The sequence below is a fragment of the Hippichthys cyanospilos genome, chromosome 9 (assembly GCF_059441005.1).
Source record: "Hippichthys cyanospilos isolate Australia breed blue-spotted pipefish chromosome 9, RoL_Hcya_1.0, whole genome shotgun sequence".
Taxonomy (NCBI): domain Eukaryota; kingdom Metazoa; phylum Chordata; class Actinopteri; order Syngnathiformes; family Syngnathidae; genus Hippichthys; species Hippichthys cyanospilos.
Window position 1 is genome coordinate 23,022,230 of NC_142377.1, and position 17,971 is coordinate 23,040,200.

A 17,971-nucleotide genomic window follows, 5' to 3' on the forward strand; every position below is an offset into this window, starting at 1 on the left:
CACGCGTGTGTGGCTTGGCTGGAGGCACTAAACCGGTACAGATGTTAACACAGAGTGACTGGCTGCCATCTTGCTTTGCTTTCCTTGCTTGGCACTCAATGCACATACGCACATAAACACCCGCACACACTCCAAATTGCAGACGATGAATTGTCGCTGGAAGCATGATGAACATGAACATATTCATTGAGAGAATATTATATATGACACAGGCACAAATATATATATATATATATATATATATATATATATATATATATATGCATACACAGACATCCATTTTTGTTGCATGGTAACGATTTGTCGCGGCACGGGGGCAGACGCGCCCCTTGCGTCTGTCAGCGAGAATGAAAGAATGAAAGTGCGTGCGAGGCGATGGGTCGCCGCAGGGGAAAAAAAAAAAAAAAATCAATGGCACGCCTGAAGTAGGAGGCAGACAAAAGCGGGCAGACATTGATGTGTGAAAATGGCAGCTGATTGTCATCCATCTTTTCCGGCGACTCCTTTCACATTGTGGAGGAAGACGACGAAGATGAAGAGCGCCATCAGAGCAAAACGCCGGCGCGGGCCCCGCCGCTTAACGAGCCCGGAACGACGGCGGGGTTCATGGACGACAGCGCGCGACGGCTCGCCGCTATTACGCGGACGCGTGGACTCCCGACGCGATGCGGCGCGCTCCACTCGCGCCGCAATAGTTTCTTCGCGTTAGTTGTCGATTATCACCGAGACAGCCCAGGGGCCCCGATTTCCCGGTTTCCACCAATTCCAGGAAAAACAACGCTTTGAACGATTACTCAACGATTCAAATAGTTCATTCAATATCCGCTTCATTTTCGACAGGTTTAGGCTTCAATTAGAGGATTGGCCCTTATTGCGCTATTACTCTTTTTATCGTCTGCTTTATTGTTTGCTCTATTGTGCGGAACGTAAGTCTGCTCGGGGAAGTGAACACAATTAGAATTCCATTGTGAAGTATCACGATGCATTTGACATTAAAACTCTTGAATCTTGGACAATTTCAATTAAAAGGGTGCTCGAAACACTTTCTCCGTGATTAAAGCAGTTGATGAATTTGATAAGCCATGACTTGTCACTTTCTCGATTGGTTTGGACATCTCCAGACTCCAATCGGGAAAAACATTTGGGTGAGTTTCTGAAAAGTCACAATTTCCGAGGTCAGATATTGCAAATTTCATTCAAGTGAAATTTCTGCGAGCACTCAATCGCCTCTAAACGAGACGACTGACACGCACGCACGCACACACGCAGAATTGAAATGCGTGACTGCTTAAAAAAAAAGCCCACAAATGCCAAGGGTTGACACGCAAAAGAGGAGCAAGCGGCTCATAATTGTGCTAATTTCATATCCCAGCAGGAGTTGCTGATGTAACGGGCAGAAATGTGAACACATACACACACATTGACACGCTTCCACTTCCTTTTTGCGGTAATTAGGGTGTCGATTTGTCACTTTATTGGATTATTGCTGCTTTTTGGACTCGCTGGACCAGTTTAGAAGGGACGGGGAACGCAAAGTCAACGTGCTTTACTTTGCCATTGGAATTGCATAAATGCAATCAAGCTTGTTGTATCGCTGATTAATTGAACATTTTAAAATCAATGGCGGATTTTCTTGCAATCGCGCTGAATTATGAGGGATCATTTTACTGCTAGAACGTCAACGTGGAGGACCGTTGACAGTCACGTCCGAGAATGTAGGCGTGAAAATGGCGACCTCAAGTGGACAAAAGTAGTAACTGCGCCTCACCCGGGTACATAGTTTGAAAATGTAGCTTCAATATTTTTCACTCCTTCACACCAATCAAAGACTACTCACTTAACTCTCGTGCACACTGTTGTCACGCTCTCACAATGACTACTGGAATTCGTCACTCACCGTTGAAATGCTTTTACACACAAACTGAAATACTCCCACCCGTACTGCTCTCACACACACCGTTGAAACTCTCAGGAGCTACTGAAATGCTCTCTAACCTACAACAGAAACGCCGTTATACACGCACTACTGAAAAGCCCTCATACATACTGCCCAAACACTAACATGTACACGCAATGGGAACGCTCACTACTTACAAACTGCACTCACACTCGCTACCCAAACACCATTATAAACACTACTGAAACGCTCTCATGTACACTAACATGCACGCAATCAAAAAGCTTGAAACACCGCTAAAATGCTCTCATACACACACACTACTGAAACACTCTCGTACGCGCTGCGGTGACGCGCTCACAACGACTACTCGAAACTGTCACTCACTATTGAAATAACACGCAGTACTTGAATACTACACACACTCACGACTGAAACCTTTTCGGAAACACTACAGAAACAGTCATATGAAATGTCGACGTTAGCATTTGAATTCCCGTCGCGATTCCTTAATCGACGGGACGAAGCCATTTGCGCCGACGGAGTCTTAAGCGGTCGGCCGGTCCGGGCGATGGATGGAGCGCGCGAGGGCGGCGGCCCGGTCCCGAAGCGCCACCGAGCGGCCCGCGCCCTCCTTCGTTACGCCTGAAAAGGCGGCGTGCGCGTTAGCGCCCGGACACGCGCGCAAGCTAGCATTTCTATTTACTGCTGTTGCCGCTGCTGCTGGAGTGCAGCAGCCGCAAATTTGATTTCCGCTCACGCATCAGCACACAATGGCGAGGAACACACACACACACACACACACACATATATGCACATCTGCGGCTATGTCAACAAACACACACGCAAAAGGCGCTTTCCTTTTGTAGTGGGGACATCCCATTGACAAAATCCAATGGAAAGCCGGACCCTCAAAAGCACGACTTTGGATGGGCTCACCGTTTCTTCCCTTGAGGGAAAGCGTGGAGCCGAGCGGGCCCGCCGAAAGCCCCGCGCGCCAATGGCTGCCGTTTATGGAGCGCAAACAATTCCAAAGGCCAACGTCCCATCGGCGCCTTGCGGACAGTCCTACTCCGCATACACTCAGAGAAGAAAGAAAGAAATATATATATACAGTATATAATTTATTCAAACAATTGTTCTATTTTTTTAAAGGTAAACAATATTTTTATTTTACCAACGTTGCCCCCGTCTCAATGTTGGGCCCAAATGGCCCCAAATGGCAAACGGCCCCCGCGCCACAGATTAACAAAAAGACATCCCGTTGGTGAGTCCAGAGCGGCGCTGTTCGGGGGGGGGGGGGGGGGTGAGGAGGTGAAACGGAAGAAGATTGGGTTGTTTCCGCCGCATGACTCCCGCCCGCATCCAATTAGGCCGCAAAGCTACGTTCCCAACCCGCGTGCCTTCTTCACGCGTCCTGCGCACGCAGCGCTTTTAGGATTATTTTCAAAGCGCCAAATCAGGGGTGTCAAACATACGGCCCGCATACGGGACGCTTCTGGCGCGCAAGCAGGTTTAACCTCTCAACGTATAGAAATGAGCAGAATTTTTTCAATCAATGAAAAACTTGAAATGTTTTACGATCAATAGTAACGTTAATGATGTTGTGCTTGTACTGTTTTGGACAGTATTAAAAAAAAAAAAGCGCAATACATGTGACGTTGCTGTTTTAAAGCTACATAAATACATAGCGTTACTTTATTGATCCAGCCCACCATTGCGTCAAAAGATCGAGAGCGTCAGGGGCCATATGGAGGAAAATCGATTCTCGGGTGAGCCGGACTGCTAAAATCATGCTATATAGCTTCAAAACAATTCACATTTCAATGTTTTATTTGTTTTTTAACGCTTCGGATAAAACATCCTTGTGGGCCCGCGAGCCTTATGTTGGACACCCCCGTTTTAAATTGCCCATAGGTGCGAATGGTGGTCTCTGAGCGGCCCGCGATGGGCCAAACACAGTTGGGTGGGGCTTTGGTGCCAGCGCCTTGCTGAAGGGCAGCCAGGGGAAGTTCATCAGCGCGGATTGATTTCTTGATTTTTTTTACCCCTCTGTTATCATGGCAGTCAGCTAGCTATTCAAAAGAAAAGCTCGCTTCCACTGATGGGCAATTGAGGCGACCATAAGGCCGTCATCGGCGGATGGCAGCAGCTGCTGGCCACTGAGCCAAAGTGTAAAATAAAAAGCAAAAAAAATGCTGAACTTCCTCCAGCCGACAAAAACTATGAGTTTGTTGGAGACGGCGCTTCATTGCTTCCATGCCATCAAATGCAGTGCCCGATGCGTGCAAATGCCCACTCAAAAACAAACACAACAAAAAAACATTACAATGTGTTCTTTTATAAGGAAAAAAGCTGGTGGGATCCATTAGCCACTAGGTTAAGATGCTAATGCTAAAACCTGCCGTGCTTATTTGTGGATGTTGCCACTACGGCAGCCGTCATGCTAACGCTAACATGCTAAACCTTTCAAATGCCCAAGTGATATTTTTGTACTGTTCTAGCGTGAAACGCTAATGCAAACGTGACCTGGAGGCGCGCTAGCTTCATCTAGTTTGTCGCGGGGATTACGATCAAAAAATTATATACTGTTAAGTAGGATGATATTGTCAATTATACAGGTTTGCTTATTATACTGTATATATATTTAGTGTACTTTTTTGTATATAATACTATTTTGCTTATCCTATAGTCCTAAACTTAAAATGTGTGTTTTTCATTGTTTACTGTATATATGGTGTTGGTTTATTCTAATATTTTTTTAATTTAAAATGTTTGTTGTTCAAAGTTCGTTTTTGTTTTGTCATTTGTTTTTCATTACACTGTATAGATTTTCCCTATTTGCCGTTTTTTTTGTTTACTTTTGCATAGTTTTCACTTATTTGTTTTAAAGCTCAAAAATCCATTTGAAAGAAATTAATTTGGTTTTAGTTTCTGGTCGGCTGATTTGAAACCGTTCACCGTGTTTCGTTTTGTTTTTTGGTGACTAAAAAGCAGTTTGGGGCAATTACCAGCGATTGACGAAAGTTGATGGGAACTGACCTTGTTGCGGCTTTAATTGGAGCGGACGGGGTTTTCTTTTCTTCGACACTCCAATCTCGAAAGCAACTTTTCAACGTCAAGATAACGCGCTGGTCTTCTCCCAGTTGTCCGGGCGGCCATTTTGTTAGCCCTTGACCCTCGGAGCGCAGTAGCCACACCTGGCCAGCAGGGGGCTAACTACGCAACTCTACTACAGCGAACCCACGACTTGCGCGATCGTCCAGTTTTCACGAGAAAATGATCCACACGTGACCTTTGAACCGGAAGCGTTTTTCAATGGCCGTTTGACCGCAGAGGCCAAAGTAACGTAGTGCACGCTCGGCGGACGCGTGCGCACAACCGAAAAGCCCCCTGCAGAAACGCCTCCGCGCGCGCGCGCACGCGGCTGCCTACCGTCGTCGTCGTGCAGCCGCTGCAGGCACATGCCGAGCCTGCTCCGCCACGCCGGCATCGTGAGCCCGGATGAGGGTGAGGATGAGGAAGACGATGAAGATGAAGATGAAGAGGAGGTCCTGTCCGCGAGGTTGGCCAAGAAAGCGACCCCCTTCCTCCCTCCCTCCCCCTTCCTGTCGTGTCAGGATGACGACGAGGAGCGACGATGGTCGTCGCCGAGACCCGCTGGACCGCTGCGGCACTTGTGCCCCCCCCCCGCAACGTCGCTTCATCTCTCTCCCACTTCAAGTCACTTGCGATAATTGGGAATCGTACAGCGCAGCAGTCCCGTATTCCCTCGCTATGACGCGGTTCCCCTCTCGCGGCTCGCTGTTCCACGGATTGTTTTGCGCGTGTAATTTATGGCTTGCAAAATTCGGTGTTTGCAGTGTTTCAACGGTGAAAAATAACGGGACGAAATGTGTGTTCAACATAAGTAGGTTTAATTTTCAAGTATATACGTTTTTTAGTTTGATATATATTTAAAGTATTTTTTGTAGTAAACGCTTTTTAAGTTCCTCAAAATGTGTATTTTTTCCTTGACAGCATTTTTTTTGATCATTTATCATACATGGGTTTATATTTTTTCATTGGAAGTATTTTTGTTATAAATGCATTTTTTATACATGTTTTTTCCTGATACTGTGTATGTTTTCCCATTGACAGTATTTTGTAAAGCAGTGTATGTGTTTTTCCTTGCTATACAGTATATTTTTCCGTTCACGGCATTTTTAAAAATCATTTATTATATATGTTATTTTTTTTCCCAGAAAAACAATGCACCTGAGCCAAGAAAAAGAGCCCATTTGAGTTTTGGACTTTGAAAGTCCTCAACTCTCCATGCTTCCTACAGGGCAGCAAAGTCATAGCTTTTGTCAAAATAAAGATCCCGGGCACCAACGTCGGGGAGGGGACGCTCTTTTATTATGATTGTACACCCAAAAGAGGAAAATGGAGGGCACGAAATCCTCACGCCAAAGATCATTCAAGACAGCTAGCTAACTTTTGAGATTTTAGCAAAAAAATCCTTTTCCTATATTTGCGGGGCAAAGCAAAAGCACACTTGTCTTTCCTATGCGGAAGGTTATCTTCTTTAGCGCGCGCTGTATCTGCTGTGGTCTCGGGTCTCGGTGGTCTTGATGAGCAGCTTCGGAGGCGAAGAGCCGCCGGCGCTCGGGTACTGCCCGTTAAAACTTCTGCTGCCTGCGGAGGAAAATAGGACACGCAATAGGAGTTGAACGGGAACGCTGCGCTTTTCTTTTTCAGGTAAGAGCAATTTGATTGGAGACAAAACTCACTTTTTAATGCAAGCAGGAATAGTCCGTGTTTTTCTTTTCAAATTAAGAGCAAATTGGAATCAAACTAGTTGATTGTGTTTGAAAACAGAGAGGAACAGTGCATTTTTGTTTTCAAATCAAGAGCAAATTAAACGGCAGCAACACTAGTTTACTCATGCAGAAAGAGAGAAACATTACAGTTTTCTTTTCTAATTAAGAGCAAATTACTTGGAAGCAAAAGATGCACTTTTTAATGCAGTGACTGGAACAGTGCACTTTTCTAACCGCAACATGAAAGAACTTCTTGCATTTTCTGCTGTCTCCCGCAGCAGTTCTTTTATGGGGGAATATAAAAGATTTTCAGCATCTCCGAGGGATTTCTGAAAGTCGTATTTTATGCCTGAATGCTGTGATAAGGACAGTGCAATTTCGTTTTCAAATTGAGAGGAAATGAATTGGAACACAAAGCAACATACTGTTAAATTGCGGTATTGCGACTCTCTCCTTTGCAAAACTGACACACGTCTATATAGAGGTCTTACTGTAGTTGGCGACGGCCTGGATGTTGACAACGGACTGCTGGCCCAGTCTGGCGGGGGGGGGGGGGGGGGGGGGGGGGCAAAGGTCAGCCAATGAGTAAGGCATCGCTCGGAGGAGGCGGCGCACTCACCTGTCCTCCTCCCCTTCCAGCAGCTTCCTGTAGGTGGCGATCTCGATGTCCAGAGCCAGCTTGAGGTTCATCAGGTCCTGGACGCACGAAAAGTTAAGATCCTCTCAGGTTTGTGTCCGAGCAGGCGGCGGTCAATCAGAGCTCAACGAGGGAAAACATTCAGCGCGGCTTTTGAGTGGAAAACCCAGATTAGGGAGGGAGCGGGCTGGTCGCAGGCGGCCACTTTGGAAATGCGCGTAAAACATCAGACAAGCGCCGCTCCTGTAAAGTCACCTGGTATTCTCTGAGGTGGCGGGCCATGTCCTGCTTGGCTCTCTGCAGGGCGTCCTCCAGGTCCCGGGCGCGACCTTTGGCTTCCTTCACCGCCATCTCCCCGCGGTCCTCCGCCTCGGCCAGCTGGCCCTCCAGGCCGCCGCGCTGCACAGCGTTTACGGGAAGTCGGCGGGACGCCAGCGGGGGGGCGGGACGAAAAGCGGACGGGAAGGGAAGGGACGTGGACGGTAGTGGACGCGGAGTGAGCGGCGGGAAACCGGAGAGAGTACAGAGTGGTGGGCGGGAAGTGAACGGGAGGAAACAGGAAGTGGAGAGCAGGGGACGAGAAGTGAACGGGAGGAAACAGGAAGTGGAGAGTAGTGGACTGGAGGAAACAGGAAGTGGAGAGTAGGGGACGCAAAGTGAGCGGCAGGAAACCGGAAGTGGAGAGTAGTGGACGGGAAGTGAACGGGAGGAAACAGGAAGTGGACAGTAAAGTGAAGAGGAGAAAACAGGAAGTGGAAAGTAGGGGAGAAGATGGGACAGGATGTGAACAGAAAGCCATTAGGCGGAAATGGGAAGTGAATAACGCGGGACAGAAAGTGGACAGAAGGGGATGGGAAGTGGACAGTAGGAGACAAGACGGGACAGGAAGGCACAGGAAGCGGGAAAGACGTGACGGCGCGTGGACCAGGAATGTAGACGAGACAGGAGGGAGTATAGGAAGTGGAAAGGGGGGGACGGGAAGAGGAAAGCGGGAGGAAACGGGAAGCGGACAGGAAACGGAGACCTGCGCTTTGACAGCCTCCATCTCGCTCTGCAGCCGCCCGATGAGACGGTTGACCTCGGACACTTCCGCCTTGACCGCGCGGAGCTCGTCCCCGTACTGGCTGGCCTGCACCGACATCTGGTCGAACTGAACACAAGCGCCGCCTAAGGGAGGACGTTTGGACGCCGCGGTCCAAAAAGACACAAAGCTAACCGAGCCCGATACGGACAATCGCATTCAAATTCAAATCGCAGCTCAAATCGGAGTCGTTCTTAAATAGTCTCTTAGTATTTAACTATTCAAAGTTATAGATTACTCAGATATTTTTAGACTCTCCGTTAGCAAAATAATTAAGGCATCTTGAATTGGGTGTCTACACTTAAAAAAAAAAAAAAAAAAACAGGTAAAAACAGGTCTTTGGGAGTGAATGAGTTATTTGTTGTCTCTTTATTGCGCCCGGCATGAGGGAATTCAAAAATCCGTATGGGAAGCACTTCGGCGTGCTGGCTCCCTCTAGCGGTACGCGGAAGAGTCACAGCCGCAGTACAGTTGAGTTAGCGTGGATCTTTTAGGTGCGTTGGACAAAATGTACTTTGCCGCGGTCGCGGCCACGAGTCATGTTTGCCAGCGCGTACTTTGGTCCGGTACCAGGCCTCGGCCTCCTCCCGGCTGCGGGCGGCGATCTCCTCGTACTGGCCTTTGACCTCGGCCACGATCTGCTCCATGTTCAGGCTGCGGCTGTTGTCCATCTGCAGCACCACCGACGTGTCGCGGATGCCGGCCTGCAACTCGCGCAGCTCCTGAAGACCGGACGGGACAAAGCCGGAGGACGTCAAAGACATCAATTCGCACCCCCCCTCCCTCCCAAAAAAGTATGTCTTTTGCTAAGGGTCGCTTAGCATCTTTAAGAGAGCAAATCTAGCCTTCGATGAACATCTATTTTACTCATCGGTGACCGTTTCCTCATTTTGTGATCAAGGACCCGGATGTCCGTCTGCCTTGAATGAAAAAGACTCGTCCCACGCGCGTGGCCATTGAGCCTCAAAGCAAACGTTGTGGTAAACATCAAAGACACTTGCGACCGGGTCGACACCAAAGACGCAACTTCCTACCTCCTCATAGATGGCGCGCAAGAAGTTGATCTCGTCGGTCAGGGCTCCCACTTTGTCTTCCAGGTCGGCCTTCACCATGTAGGCCGAGTCCACGTCCTGCGCGCACACGCAGCCTTTTCTCTCCTCGTCTTTCGGGCGCGCGGCTCAAGTTTCCGAACGAATAAGGAGGACAATTTGCGTCAAGGGTCTTTTTTCCGCTTGGATGCTACGGTCCAGTCGGAGTTACGTGAGTACATCTTTGATTGTGTACGGCGAGAGCGTGTGTTTTTTGCGAGACCTTTTTCAGCAGGACAAAGTCATTCTCCAGGTTGTTGCGCTTGTTGATTTCGTCCTCGTATCTACACAAAGGCAAGACGTTTGATGAGTCGGGATCCGTTTCAGGACAGAAAAGCTCCGTTGTCACAAAGTTCATCTCGAGCCATAGTCCTCAAATCCGGACCGGGACTCGACTCGATTATTTTCTTGTCTCAGAATTGACCCAGACCCTTTGGCATTTGCCTCAGGCTCGTCCCCGACTCTGCTATTGGACTCTTAAAATATTAGTGGTGAGTCCGACTAGGGTTTGAATTCACGTCCTCCGTATTCTGTTTTCTTTGAAGAATGATCTGAAAATTTGGTGGTAGTGAAAATAGTTATTTTCTGTCTTGAGGTTTACTCTCATCCGCACTTGGACTTGGACTCAGACCTGAGTTGAGTTGGACGCGCGCGGACTTGAGAGACTTGACATTGACTTAGATTTGGAAGTTTTTGACTCAAACTTGACTTTGGCTTGGTTTTGACTCAATCGCTTACTTAAACTAGGATCCGTGACCCAAACTTAACGTGGACAGATCCGATCCAGACTCGGACGTTTGTACTCGACTCGGGACTTTGTGACTCGGGCCTTTGTGACTTGTGATTGACTCGGACCCTTGTGACTGGAACCTGACTTGGACTCAGATCCGTGACCCAAATCTGGACCAGGACCTTTCTGACCGCAACTTGACTTGGACTCGGATCTGCGACTCGAACTTGACGCGCACTCGGACTTTCGCGACTCGAACTTGACGCGCACTCGGACTTTTGCGACTCGAACTTGGCTCGGACTCTGACCTGACCGACCCGAAACCGGCTTGGAGTCAGACCCAGTCCACTCCAACTAGAACTCGGACCTCGTTGACACAGACGACTGGGACGTCGGTGACCGGAGCTCGAAGCGGACTCGAAAACGGTCACGACCCGCCCAAGGGACCTGGAACCCACGACCGTCGGATCGAACGCCCCCCTTTCTAAAACGTTAGGAAGAAGGAGAGGGGGCGGGGGCCTCAAACTACATACGCGGCCAGCTACAGTATCTGGAGCGGGTCAAACCATTGCGATTTTCCAGACTGACTTGTGCTTGTAGTCGTCCACCAGGCCCTGCATGTTCCTCAGCTCGCCGTCCAGTTTGCTCTTGTCGTTGTTGACCAGGTCCATCTGGCGCCTGAGGCCCGCCATGTAGACCTCGAAGAGCGGCTCCACGTTGGAGCGGCCCACGCCCTGGCCCTGCAGAAGCTCCAGCTTGGTCTCCAGCATCTTGTTTTGCTGCTCCAGGAAGCGCACCTGCCCAGCAACAAGAAAAATCCAGGGGGACCTGGTTCTAGCGCCGCACCTGAAAAGTCCCTTCGTGGGGAACCTTCAACAAACGACCTTAAGAACATCCACTTGGAAACAAATGGTCTTTTGGGACACGGTTTCTCGAGACTTCCTTTGCGGGCCCTCCTATGAAAAGCGCATTGTTGCAACCGTGCCAATTGGAGGAGAAAGGAAGAGAACTCGAGACGCCGGCTCGGATTCCAGCTTCGCGGGGACCGACCGCTTCGGCGTCCCCGGCTACTGTTACGTACGCGCCGCCGACTTCCACTTCCAAGCACACAAAGGCTATTTTGTTCATAGCAGAAAGCCCCCACCGAAGCTGCGTCGGGTTTCCTCGTCAAGTGGGACGGGAAGCTTAAATGTCCGACCGAGGACCTGTTGAAACGCTCACTTGTCGAGGACCTGTTGAAACGCTCACTTGTCGCTCTCGCTTTCCATGCTAAGATACTCGAGCTGATCGTTTAAAAAAAACAAAACAACTTTGTCCTTTGGAACCGTTAAAGGACAATTTCACAACATGTTAGCCGGTTACGCTTAGTTTTAAGATAGCGTGTGAGGCGCTAACAAATGGGAAAATCTGAAACCGTTTTAAGTGTTGTACGTGAACATTTATTTCCCATGCAGCTCTAGTTTGAGCTATCATAGCAATCGCTAAGCTAACGAGCTGTAAATAATCATGTTTGCCAGTTTTATGCAAATTTAGTTTGAGCTAGCCTAGCAAAAGCTAAGCTATTTGGATGTAAATAACCATGTGTTCGGTAGTTATAAGCAGTTTTAGTTTGAGCTAGCCTAGCAGATGATAAGCTAACTGGATGTAAATAACCATTTGTTTTATACAGCTTTCGTTTGGGCTAGCATAGCAGATAAATGACCATTTTAAGCGATTTTAGTTTCAGCTAGCTTAGCAAATGCTAATGGTAATGAGATGTGAACGAATTTTGCCAGTTTTATGTAGCTTTAGTTTAAGCTAGCCGGCAGATGCTAAGCTTACTAACAGTAAATGGCCATTTCTTTCTTCTTTCACCCTTAAATCAAACGCTAAACTGGCGCTGCACTGCTGGCCCACCTTTCTTGGAAATGTTATCAAGTGAAGATTGTTTGATTGAAATTGGGACGGTGAGATGAAAACTGGAGGTCAATCGCGGTGAAATGTATCCGCGCTGTTGGGAGGAGGCCGCGCACGGCGACAATGGCGCTATTGTGTCGGCGTGCCACCGAAGCCGTGAGAAAGGAGCGGCCAGGGTATCCGTGTCCCGCATTTGCAACAAAATCCACTTCCTGTGTGAGAAACGCGGCGGCGCAAATCCTCCGCTCGCTTGTCGCGTTTGCACACTTTCGTTTGCGGTAACGGCAACACAGCAACTGCACTTTCATATTAGGATTTTTTTTCATAAATATCCATTAGGAGTAAGGTCGTTTCCTTTTTGGTGTCAATAGCAATTTTCAGTTTTCAGTTATCGTTTTCCCATTCCTTCATAAAATCCGTGTTTTAGAACCCAAGATGCGTCCTTCCTCTTTTGCGGCGCTTTCGCCCTCCCCAACACTTGAAAACGTGCCAGTTAGCGTAACGTATGCGGTATCGACGCAAAAATCCGCTTCTCTGATTTCAAAATCCATGGGCATTAAGTTGTTAGTGCAACCGGCTCAGAAGTTACGGCGATTTCAAAACATGACGCGGGTCGTACGTTTGACCCCCCCCTTCTCGTTTATGGAGGAAGGTGATCATTAGTCTGCTTGTAGACTTGTTTGGCAAAACCAATTCTCAACTTTTCAACCGCGCAAAATATTTTTTATTAGCCAAATACTCCGAGCCAGCATTTTGGGCTGACGGGATTCTTGTCTATTTTCATTTCTGACTCATCTGCATCAAATTGGCATCACTCGTGGCAGTGCGTGTCTCGATAAAAGTTGGCATACAAAAATTGCTATTGGAGCAATAGGTTGCTCCGTGTTCCAATTCATTTGCTCTTAATTTGAAGAGAGAAAACGGTTTGTGCGATGGCGTTAAAAAGCATTCCGTCAGACTTGCTGAGAGCTGCAGAGAGCCACCCTTTTAGAAGTTCATGATGCGCCTTCACTTACCCCTTAGGGGTAACGCGTACCCCCATTAGAGCACCGCGGGTTCTTGCCTTGACCTTTTTTTTTGCCTAAATTCTTTAGTTTAACCTTTTCTCATTCTAAACAACAGCTACTCTGAAAATATGTTTATTAACTCTTCCAATGCCAAGAGGATGATTGGAAAAGGCAGTTCTCAAAGTTGGTGAAAGAATTTGAGGTGACTCGTTCACTGCCAGGCCAGCAAAAATGAATCTTTGACATCTATAGCCGTCGCTGGCAGTGAAAGGGTTAAATAACTAAAGTAGGTTATTTATGTAAAGAAGGGCGGTAGATTGATTTAGAATGAAGTTTGTCATTTATTGTGTTTAGCACGTATGGAAACGCTGCCATCCGATTATCACCGATTATCATCGTTCCATCACGAGCCCAATCGGCTCGCATCGTCACGCGAGGGGCCCCGGATGGCGCGGCCGGGCCGAAAGGCCAAAGGCGTGGCTGGAAAGGGCTCACCTTGTCAATGAAGGAGGCGAAGCGGTTGTTGAGGCTTTTGATCTGCTCCTTCTCGTGGGCCCGGCTCATGGAGAGGCCGGGGTCGATCTCCAGGTTGAGGGGGGCCAGCAGGCTCCTGTTGACCGACAGCGAGGAGAGCGGCGGGGCGGCCTGCGGGTGGAGGCCGGCCAGCGCCGCGCCGGGCGAGCCCGAGGCGTTGGAGCGGCGGACCGAGGCGCCCGAGCTCATCCTCTTGCTGCGGCTCAGGCTCATGATGAAGGCGACGAGCTCGCTCGCTCGCGCGCGCCCGCTTTTATGCTGGGGGGAGGAGTCGCCGGCAGGAGGAGGAAGAGGAGGAGCCGGCAAATCTCAACTTTTCACAGCAAAATGACACAAAACCGGGGCTCATCTTCAGATTCGCCTTTTTTTGTCTTTTATTAATAATTACACCCAAGTAGGTAACGGGCATGCGCTTCCTGCTGCTGATTGGTTGTTCAGTCTGACGTCACGAGCCAATCACTGACGAGGATTTGGAGACGGAATGTTTGGGGCTCGAGAGCGTGATGGGGAGGATGGACATTTAACGGGAGACATTTGGATTAAAAAAAAAGAAAAAAAAAGTCAATTCTATTTATGACAATCTTATGGACAACTTGTGTGTGTGTGTGTGTGTGTGTGTGTGTGTGTGTGTGTGCGCGCGCGTGTCACTGCTCGGCCTGCTGCGTGTCCGTGATGGTGGACACGGCGCCCTGGCCTTTGCTGACGTCGCTGATGCACGCCCACTGGCCGTCCATCGACTCCTTCCACAAGGTCACCTGCGAACACGCGTTACAGCAGTGCGTGAAGTTGCCTCGGGAGCTTTGAACAATTCCCGGCAAATCGGACCGGGGTTTCGAAAACACTCCAAATGCACGCGATCCGTCATATCGCAGGAATTACAAATGCTCTTCATTTCAATACGAAACATGAATTAGATGCAAGTACTTATCAACGCAAAACCTTTGCACGTGCTAAGATATATAGCAAAGGGAAAAATAGCTGGCACAAACGCAACGGGCCAAGAGCTCAAATTAGCTGGCACGTTACCCAAATAAGGGCACGCCAGGGTTTGATAGAATACAATTTAGTAAGAAAAATGCTATTCATCGGCTCTTAATTTGAAAAGAAAAAGAAATCATTTGCAAAAAGGCGGCGAGCGCATACCTTGTTGTCCCCGCCGGACACGGCCAGGATGTTGCCGGTGATGGACCAGCTGACGTGCCAGACCACGTCGTTGAACTTGTGCAGCAGTTTGGCCGTCCAGGCGTTTCCCGCCGGGTCGTCGCAGGTCCAGATGTAGACGCGGCCGTCCTGCAAAAAAAAAAAAAGTCAGCGAAAAAGTCGGGCGGGGCGCCGCGGCGGGCGGGGGCGGGGCGGGTTCCGACCTGCGAGCAGCTGGCGATGGTGCTGGTGGGCAGTCCGATGGAAGGCGCCCAGCCCACGTCGCGCACCCAGTCGCTGTGCGCCTCCAGCTTCTGGTCCTCCTTCCACTGGCCGTCCTCCTCCCTGTCACGTTCGCCGCCGCCCGATGTTATTTTTTTTTTTTCGTCTTCCCCCCACGGCGGGGCGGGGCGGGCCGGGCCGGGCCACTCACTTCCAGAGTTTGACCAGGTTGTCGCAGCCCCCGGATACAAAGCGCTTGACGTAGTTGGGCTTGTGTCCCGCCGGCTGCTCCGTCAGGCTGCCCGGCACCACGGCGGGGGCCCAGCTCACCGCGTTGCAGCCGATCTTAACAACAAAAGCCATTCCGTTCATAGGCTACTGCGCCAAATGCAAAAAAGTTACGGGTCGTATGCCGGCCTTGTCCAAACTGCGGCCCGGGGGCCATCTGTAGCCCACCTTCAATCGGCCGGAGACATCATAACCTTTACGCGGTCCTCTCAGTTTTTTGCAGTAGTCCTCGTGAGTGGAAAAAGGACAGGCTCGGACGCCGGTTTAGCCCGCTCGCTTCTTTTGTTGAAAATAACGCCGAAACCACCTCCGCTAACGCGAGTTGCCATTAGCTGCGACGGGCACCGGATGCAAACAGCCAACTGACGTCAGCCCTCTAGCTCATACCCTTAAGCTAATTATTGTAAGAATACAGCCAATAAAAATGCAATCTGTGCGTATAATGTATAATCTTTAAGGTCACCATTTCTAGGACGTACCCATAATTCTGGCCTTCATTTTTGGAAAAAAAAAGTGTGCATTTTATTTGGGGAAGTATGGTCATTAGTAAATAAACTAAATAAATAACTAAAAAAAACGCATGCGCAAATGTTTAAGAATTATTACCAGTTCTTCCCAATCATGCTTAGAAAAACAGAAAATACACACACGGAACGACTGGAAACAATCCGCCCACGCTCCAAAAAAAAAAAAGTCCCACCATATGGATGCTACTGACCGTGTGCGCATTGTTGATCTTCTTGATGTCCCACTGCTGCTCTCCCGTGAAGGTGAGCAAGGATATGGCGCCATCCGAGCTGCCGCACGCCAGAATCAGACCAAACTCGTACGGACCCCAGCACACAGAGTTCACTGCATTCAAAAAAAAAAAAAAGAAAACCCCAAAACAACAAAAAAATTGACCCATAAAAACAAATATGAGACGCCATTTCCCCGCTCGTCTCGCGGTTGCGCGCAAGAAGGTAAGGTGTGGGGCACGCACCCGACGACTCGTGTCCGGTGTATTCGTACATCTTGTCCCAGGCGCCGTTCTCCTCCTTCCACACGATGACTTTGCGGTCGTAGGAGCAGGACGCCAGGATGTTGCCGAACATGGGGTGAGCCCACGCCACCTGCCACACGGGGCCTTCGTGCCTGGGCCGGACGCACAAATCACGCGTTGGGCTTTTGGCACACTTCCCGGTGCCATAGAGCAAATGAAGCACCGTGAAGCTTTGACCCGTTTGTAAATAAAATGGCTGCAAAGCTTCATTGGTCCATCACTGGTTGTCAACGACGAACCTCTAACAAAAAAGGGGACGCCATACACGCCGATGGCTCATTTGACATATCTGTGGACGTTAAAAAAAAAGTGTCTCACCCTCGCAGGTCGGCCACCAGAATCTGGCCGCCGTTGCGAACGTCAAAGATCTTGAGCGTGCGGTCCGAAGAGCAGGTGGCCAGGCGGGTGCCGTAGTAGTCCATCTGAGCGTCGTGCTGCGACACATCAAAACATTCAGCACACATTTTTTACACCTCTCGTAGGATTCCTCATCAATTCATAATAACATCATTGTTTGTTAAAGATGAGTAGCAAATTAGCAAATATTTAAGTATAGGTGCATATAGCCCAGGTTAAATCGACCTTTGGATCAATTTAAAAAAAAAGTCAATCTTGGATGTATAAAAAATGTCAATCTCTTGAGGTCTCGCATAGAAATCGGAGTACTCACGATCATGTCCTCGTGTGAGGTGTCCACGGTGTTGATGACAGAAACCTAAAACGGCAAACATAATTCAAGCTTTTATTGCATTGCCATTTGTCACACAACTGACAGGAGTTTTGATGACATTTTGGTGCTCTGGTCCAAATTTCACTTAGCCGCTATGCTAACGGGCTAGCTTGACGAAGGCACACACACACAACAAACCAGTTTATCTGGCAAGTCAAATAAATATCACTGGGCTCACCATGACTACACGCCGAGGCTCAACAGAAAATTAAATAATAATAAAAAAAAAAGAGCGAGAGAGAACTGTTTAGCGAATGTTATTGCAATTCCGACGTGGCAACTGGCTGTAACGCCGCTTCCGCCTGATGGTCACAAAAAAAGTCCTCCGCCAGAAACGCAGAATACAAGTAATGGTCACATCGTTGTCTCTTTCCTCTCCTTTCGTAAAAAAATGATGTAAGGTGTTAACTTTCAATGCAACTAATTAAAGTTTTTTTTTTTTTTAAGAAGACCTTTAACAATTTGCTTCTTGCGCGTGGTGCTTCGATCAGTACTCTGACGTAAACATGTAAAACATAAATCAGTTCTGCGCCTGTTTAGGAATGGTCAAATAATCCATTATTACTATTTCTGTTTTTACTTGAGAGGGTTTTTTTTTAATGTGCGATTAGAAAAACAAGCACAAAATGATGAGTAAATTGCCCATCTCTGAAACCCCACTTCTGACAGGAGTTTTAACTAATGTGCTCCGCCAGAAGCAAAAGTAACGTTTGGACGCTTTCCTGCTACAGTATTTCGCAATTTATTTATTAAGCAATGCATTGCTTAATACATTGCTTAAGCGATCGCTTTTTTTTTAATTGGTCGTTTTTTTATTGACAATTGCTCGCTGTGAATTTTCAGTAACAGCTTATTAAACCATGTTAACCACCCAATA

General features: G+C 48.5%; 3 protein-coding genes across 7 annotated transcripts in view; all 3 read right to left on the reverse strand.

Moving 5' to 3' along the window:
• grip2b (glutamate receptor interacting protein 2b) overlaps positions 1 to 5,499 on the reverse strand; it is a 45,429-nt gene extending 39,930 nt beyond the window's left edge. For 2 of the 4 annotated variants that reach the window (XM_088424202.1, XM_088424199.1), the window contains exon 1: positions 5,333 to 5,499. In XM_088424202.1, coding sequence (XP_088280328.1) covers positions 5,333 to 5,390 — 58 coding nt within the window. In that variant the 5' untranslated portion in view covers positions 5,391 to 5,499. Of the gene's footprint in view, positions 1 to 4,939; positions 5,066 to 5,332 lie in introns of those variants that run through there. The other 2 variants (XM_088424210.1, XM_088424209.1) reach the window with 1 other exon arrangement.
• Positions 5,500 to 6,273: 774 nt separating this feature from the next.
• Positions 6,274 to 13,898, reverse strand: LOC148419582 (keratin, type II cytoskeletal 8). 2 transcript variants are annotated; one of them, XM_088424211.1, is made up of 11 exons: positions 13,634 to 13,898; positions 10,824 to 11,032; positions 10,603 to 10,719; positions 9,729 to 9,789; positions 9,452 to 9,547; positions 8,975 to 9,139; positions 8,361 to 8,486; positions 7,592 to 7,735; positions 7,319 to 7,395; positions 7,191 to 7,237; positions 6,274 to 6,574 (listed from the first exon to the last, which is right to left on the reverse strand). In XM_088424211.1, exons 1-11 carry the CDS (start codon positions 13,883 to 13,885, stop codon positions 6,465 to 6,467), a joined length of 1,404 nt encoding a protein of 467 aa, XP_088280337.1. In that variant the 5' UTR covers positions 13,886 to 13,898; the 3' UTR covers positions 6,274 to 6,464. The 2 variants fall into 2 exon arrangements, with proteins under 2 accessions (XP_088280337.1, XP_088280338.1); XM_088424212.1 differs by lacking the exon at positions 10,603 to 10,719.
• Positions 13,899 to 14,017: 119 nt separating this feature from the next.
• sec13 (SEC13 homolog, nuclear pore and COPII coat complex component) lies at positions 14,018 to 17,433 on the reverse strand. The gene is made up of 9 exons (XM_088424213.1): positions 17,273 to 17,433; positions 17,035 to 17,079; positions 16,683 to 16,798; positions 16,305 to 16,456; positions 16,041 to 16,174; positions 15,246 to 15,379; positions 15,037 to 15,157; positions 14,816 to 14,962; positions 14,018 to 14,427 (listed from the first exon to the last, which is right to left on the reverse strand). The coding sequence occupies exons 1-9, from the start codon at positions 17,273 to 17,275 to the stop codon at positions 14,317 to 14,319; spliced, it is 963 nt and encodes a 320-aa protein (XP_088280339.1). The 5' UTR covers positions 17,276 to 17,433; the 3' UTR covers positions 14,018 to 14,316.
• Between the last annotated feature and the right edge of the window lie 538 nt (positions 17,434 to 17,971).

Coding starts and splice junctions, on each gene's coding strand:
- LOC148419582 (XM_088424211.1), bottom strand. CDS start 13,885: ATGAGCCTGAGCCGCAGCAAGAGGATGAGCTCGGGCGCCTCGGTCCGC. Junction 9,790..10,602: donor CAGTCGTCTGTGTCAACGAG/GTCCGAGTTCTA, acceptor GCCTTTGTGTAG/ATACGAGGACGAAATCAACA. Junction 7,396..7,591: donor GCCACCTCAGAGAATACCAG/GTGACTTTACAG, acceptor TCGTGCGTCCAG/GACCTGATGAACCTCAAGCT.
- sec13 (XM_088424213.1), bottom strand. Junction 16,175..16,304: donor CACCGGACACGAGTCGTCGG/GTGCGTGCCCCA, acceptor TTTTGAATGCAG/TGAACTCTGTGTGCTGGGGT. Junction 14,428..14,815: donor TGTCCGGCGGGGACAACAAG/GTATGCGCTCGC, acceptor GCGTGTTCGCAG/GTGACCTTGTGGAAGGAGTC.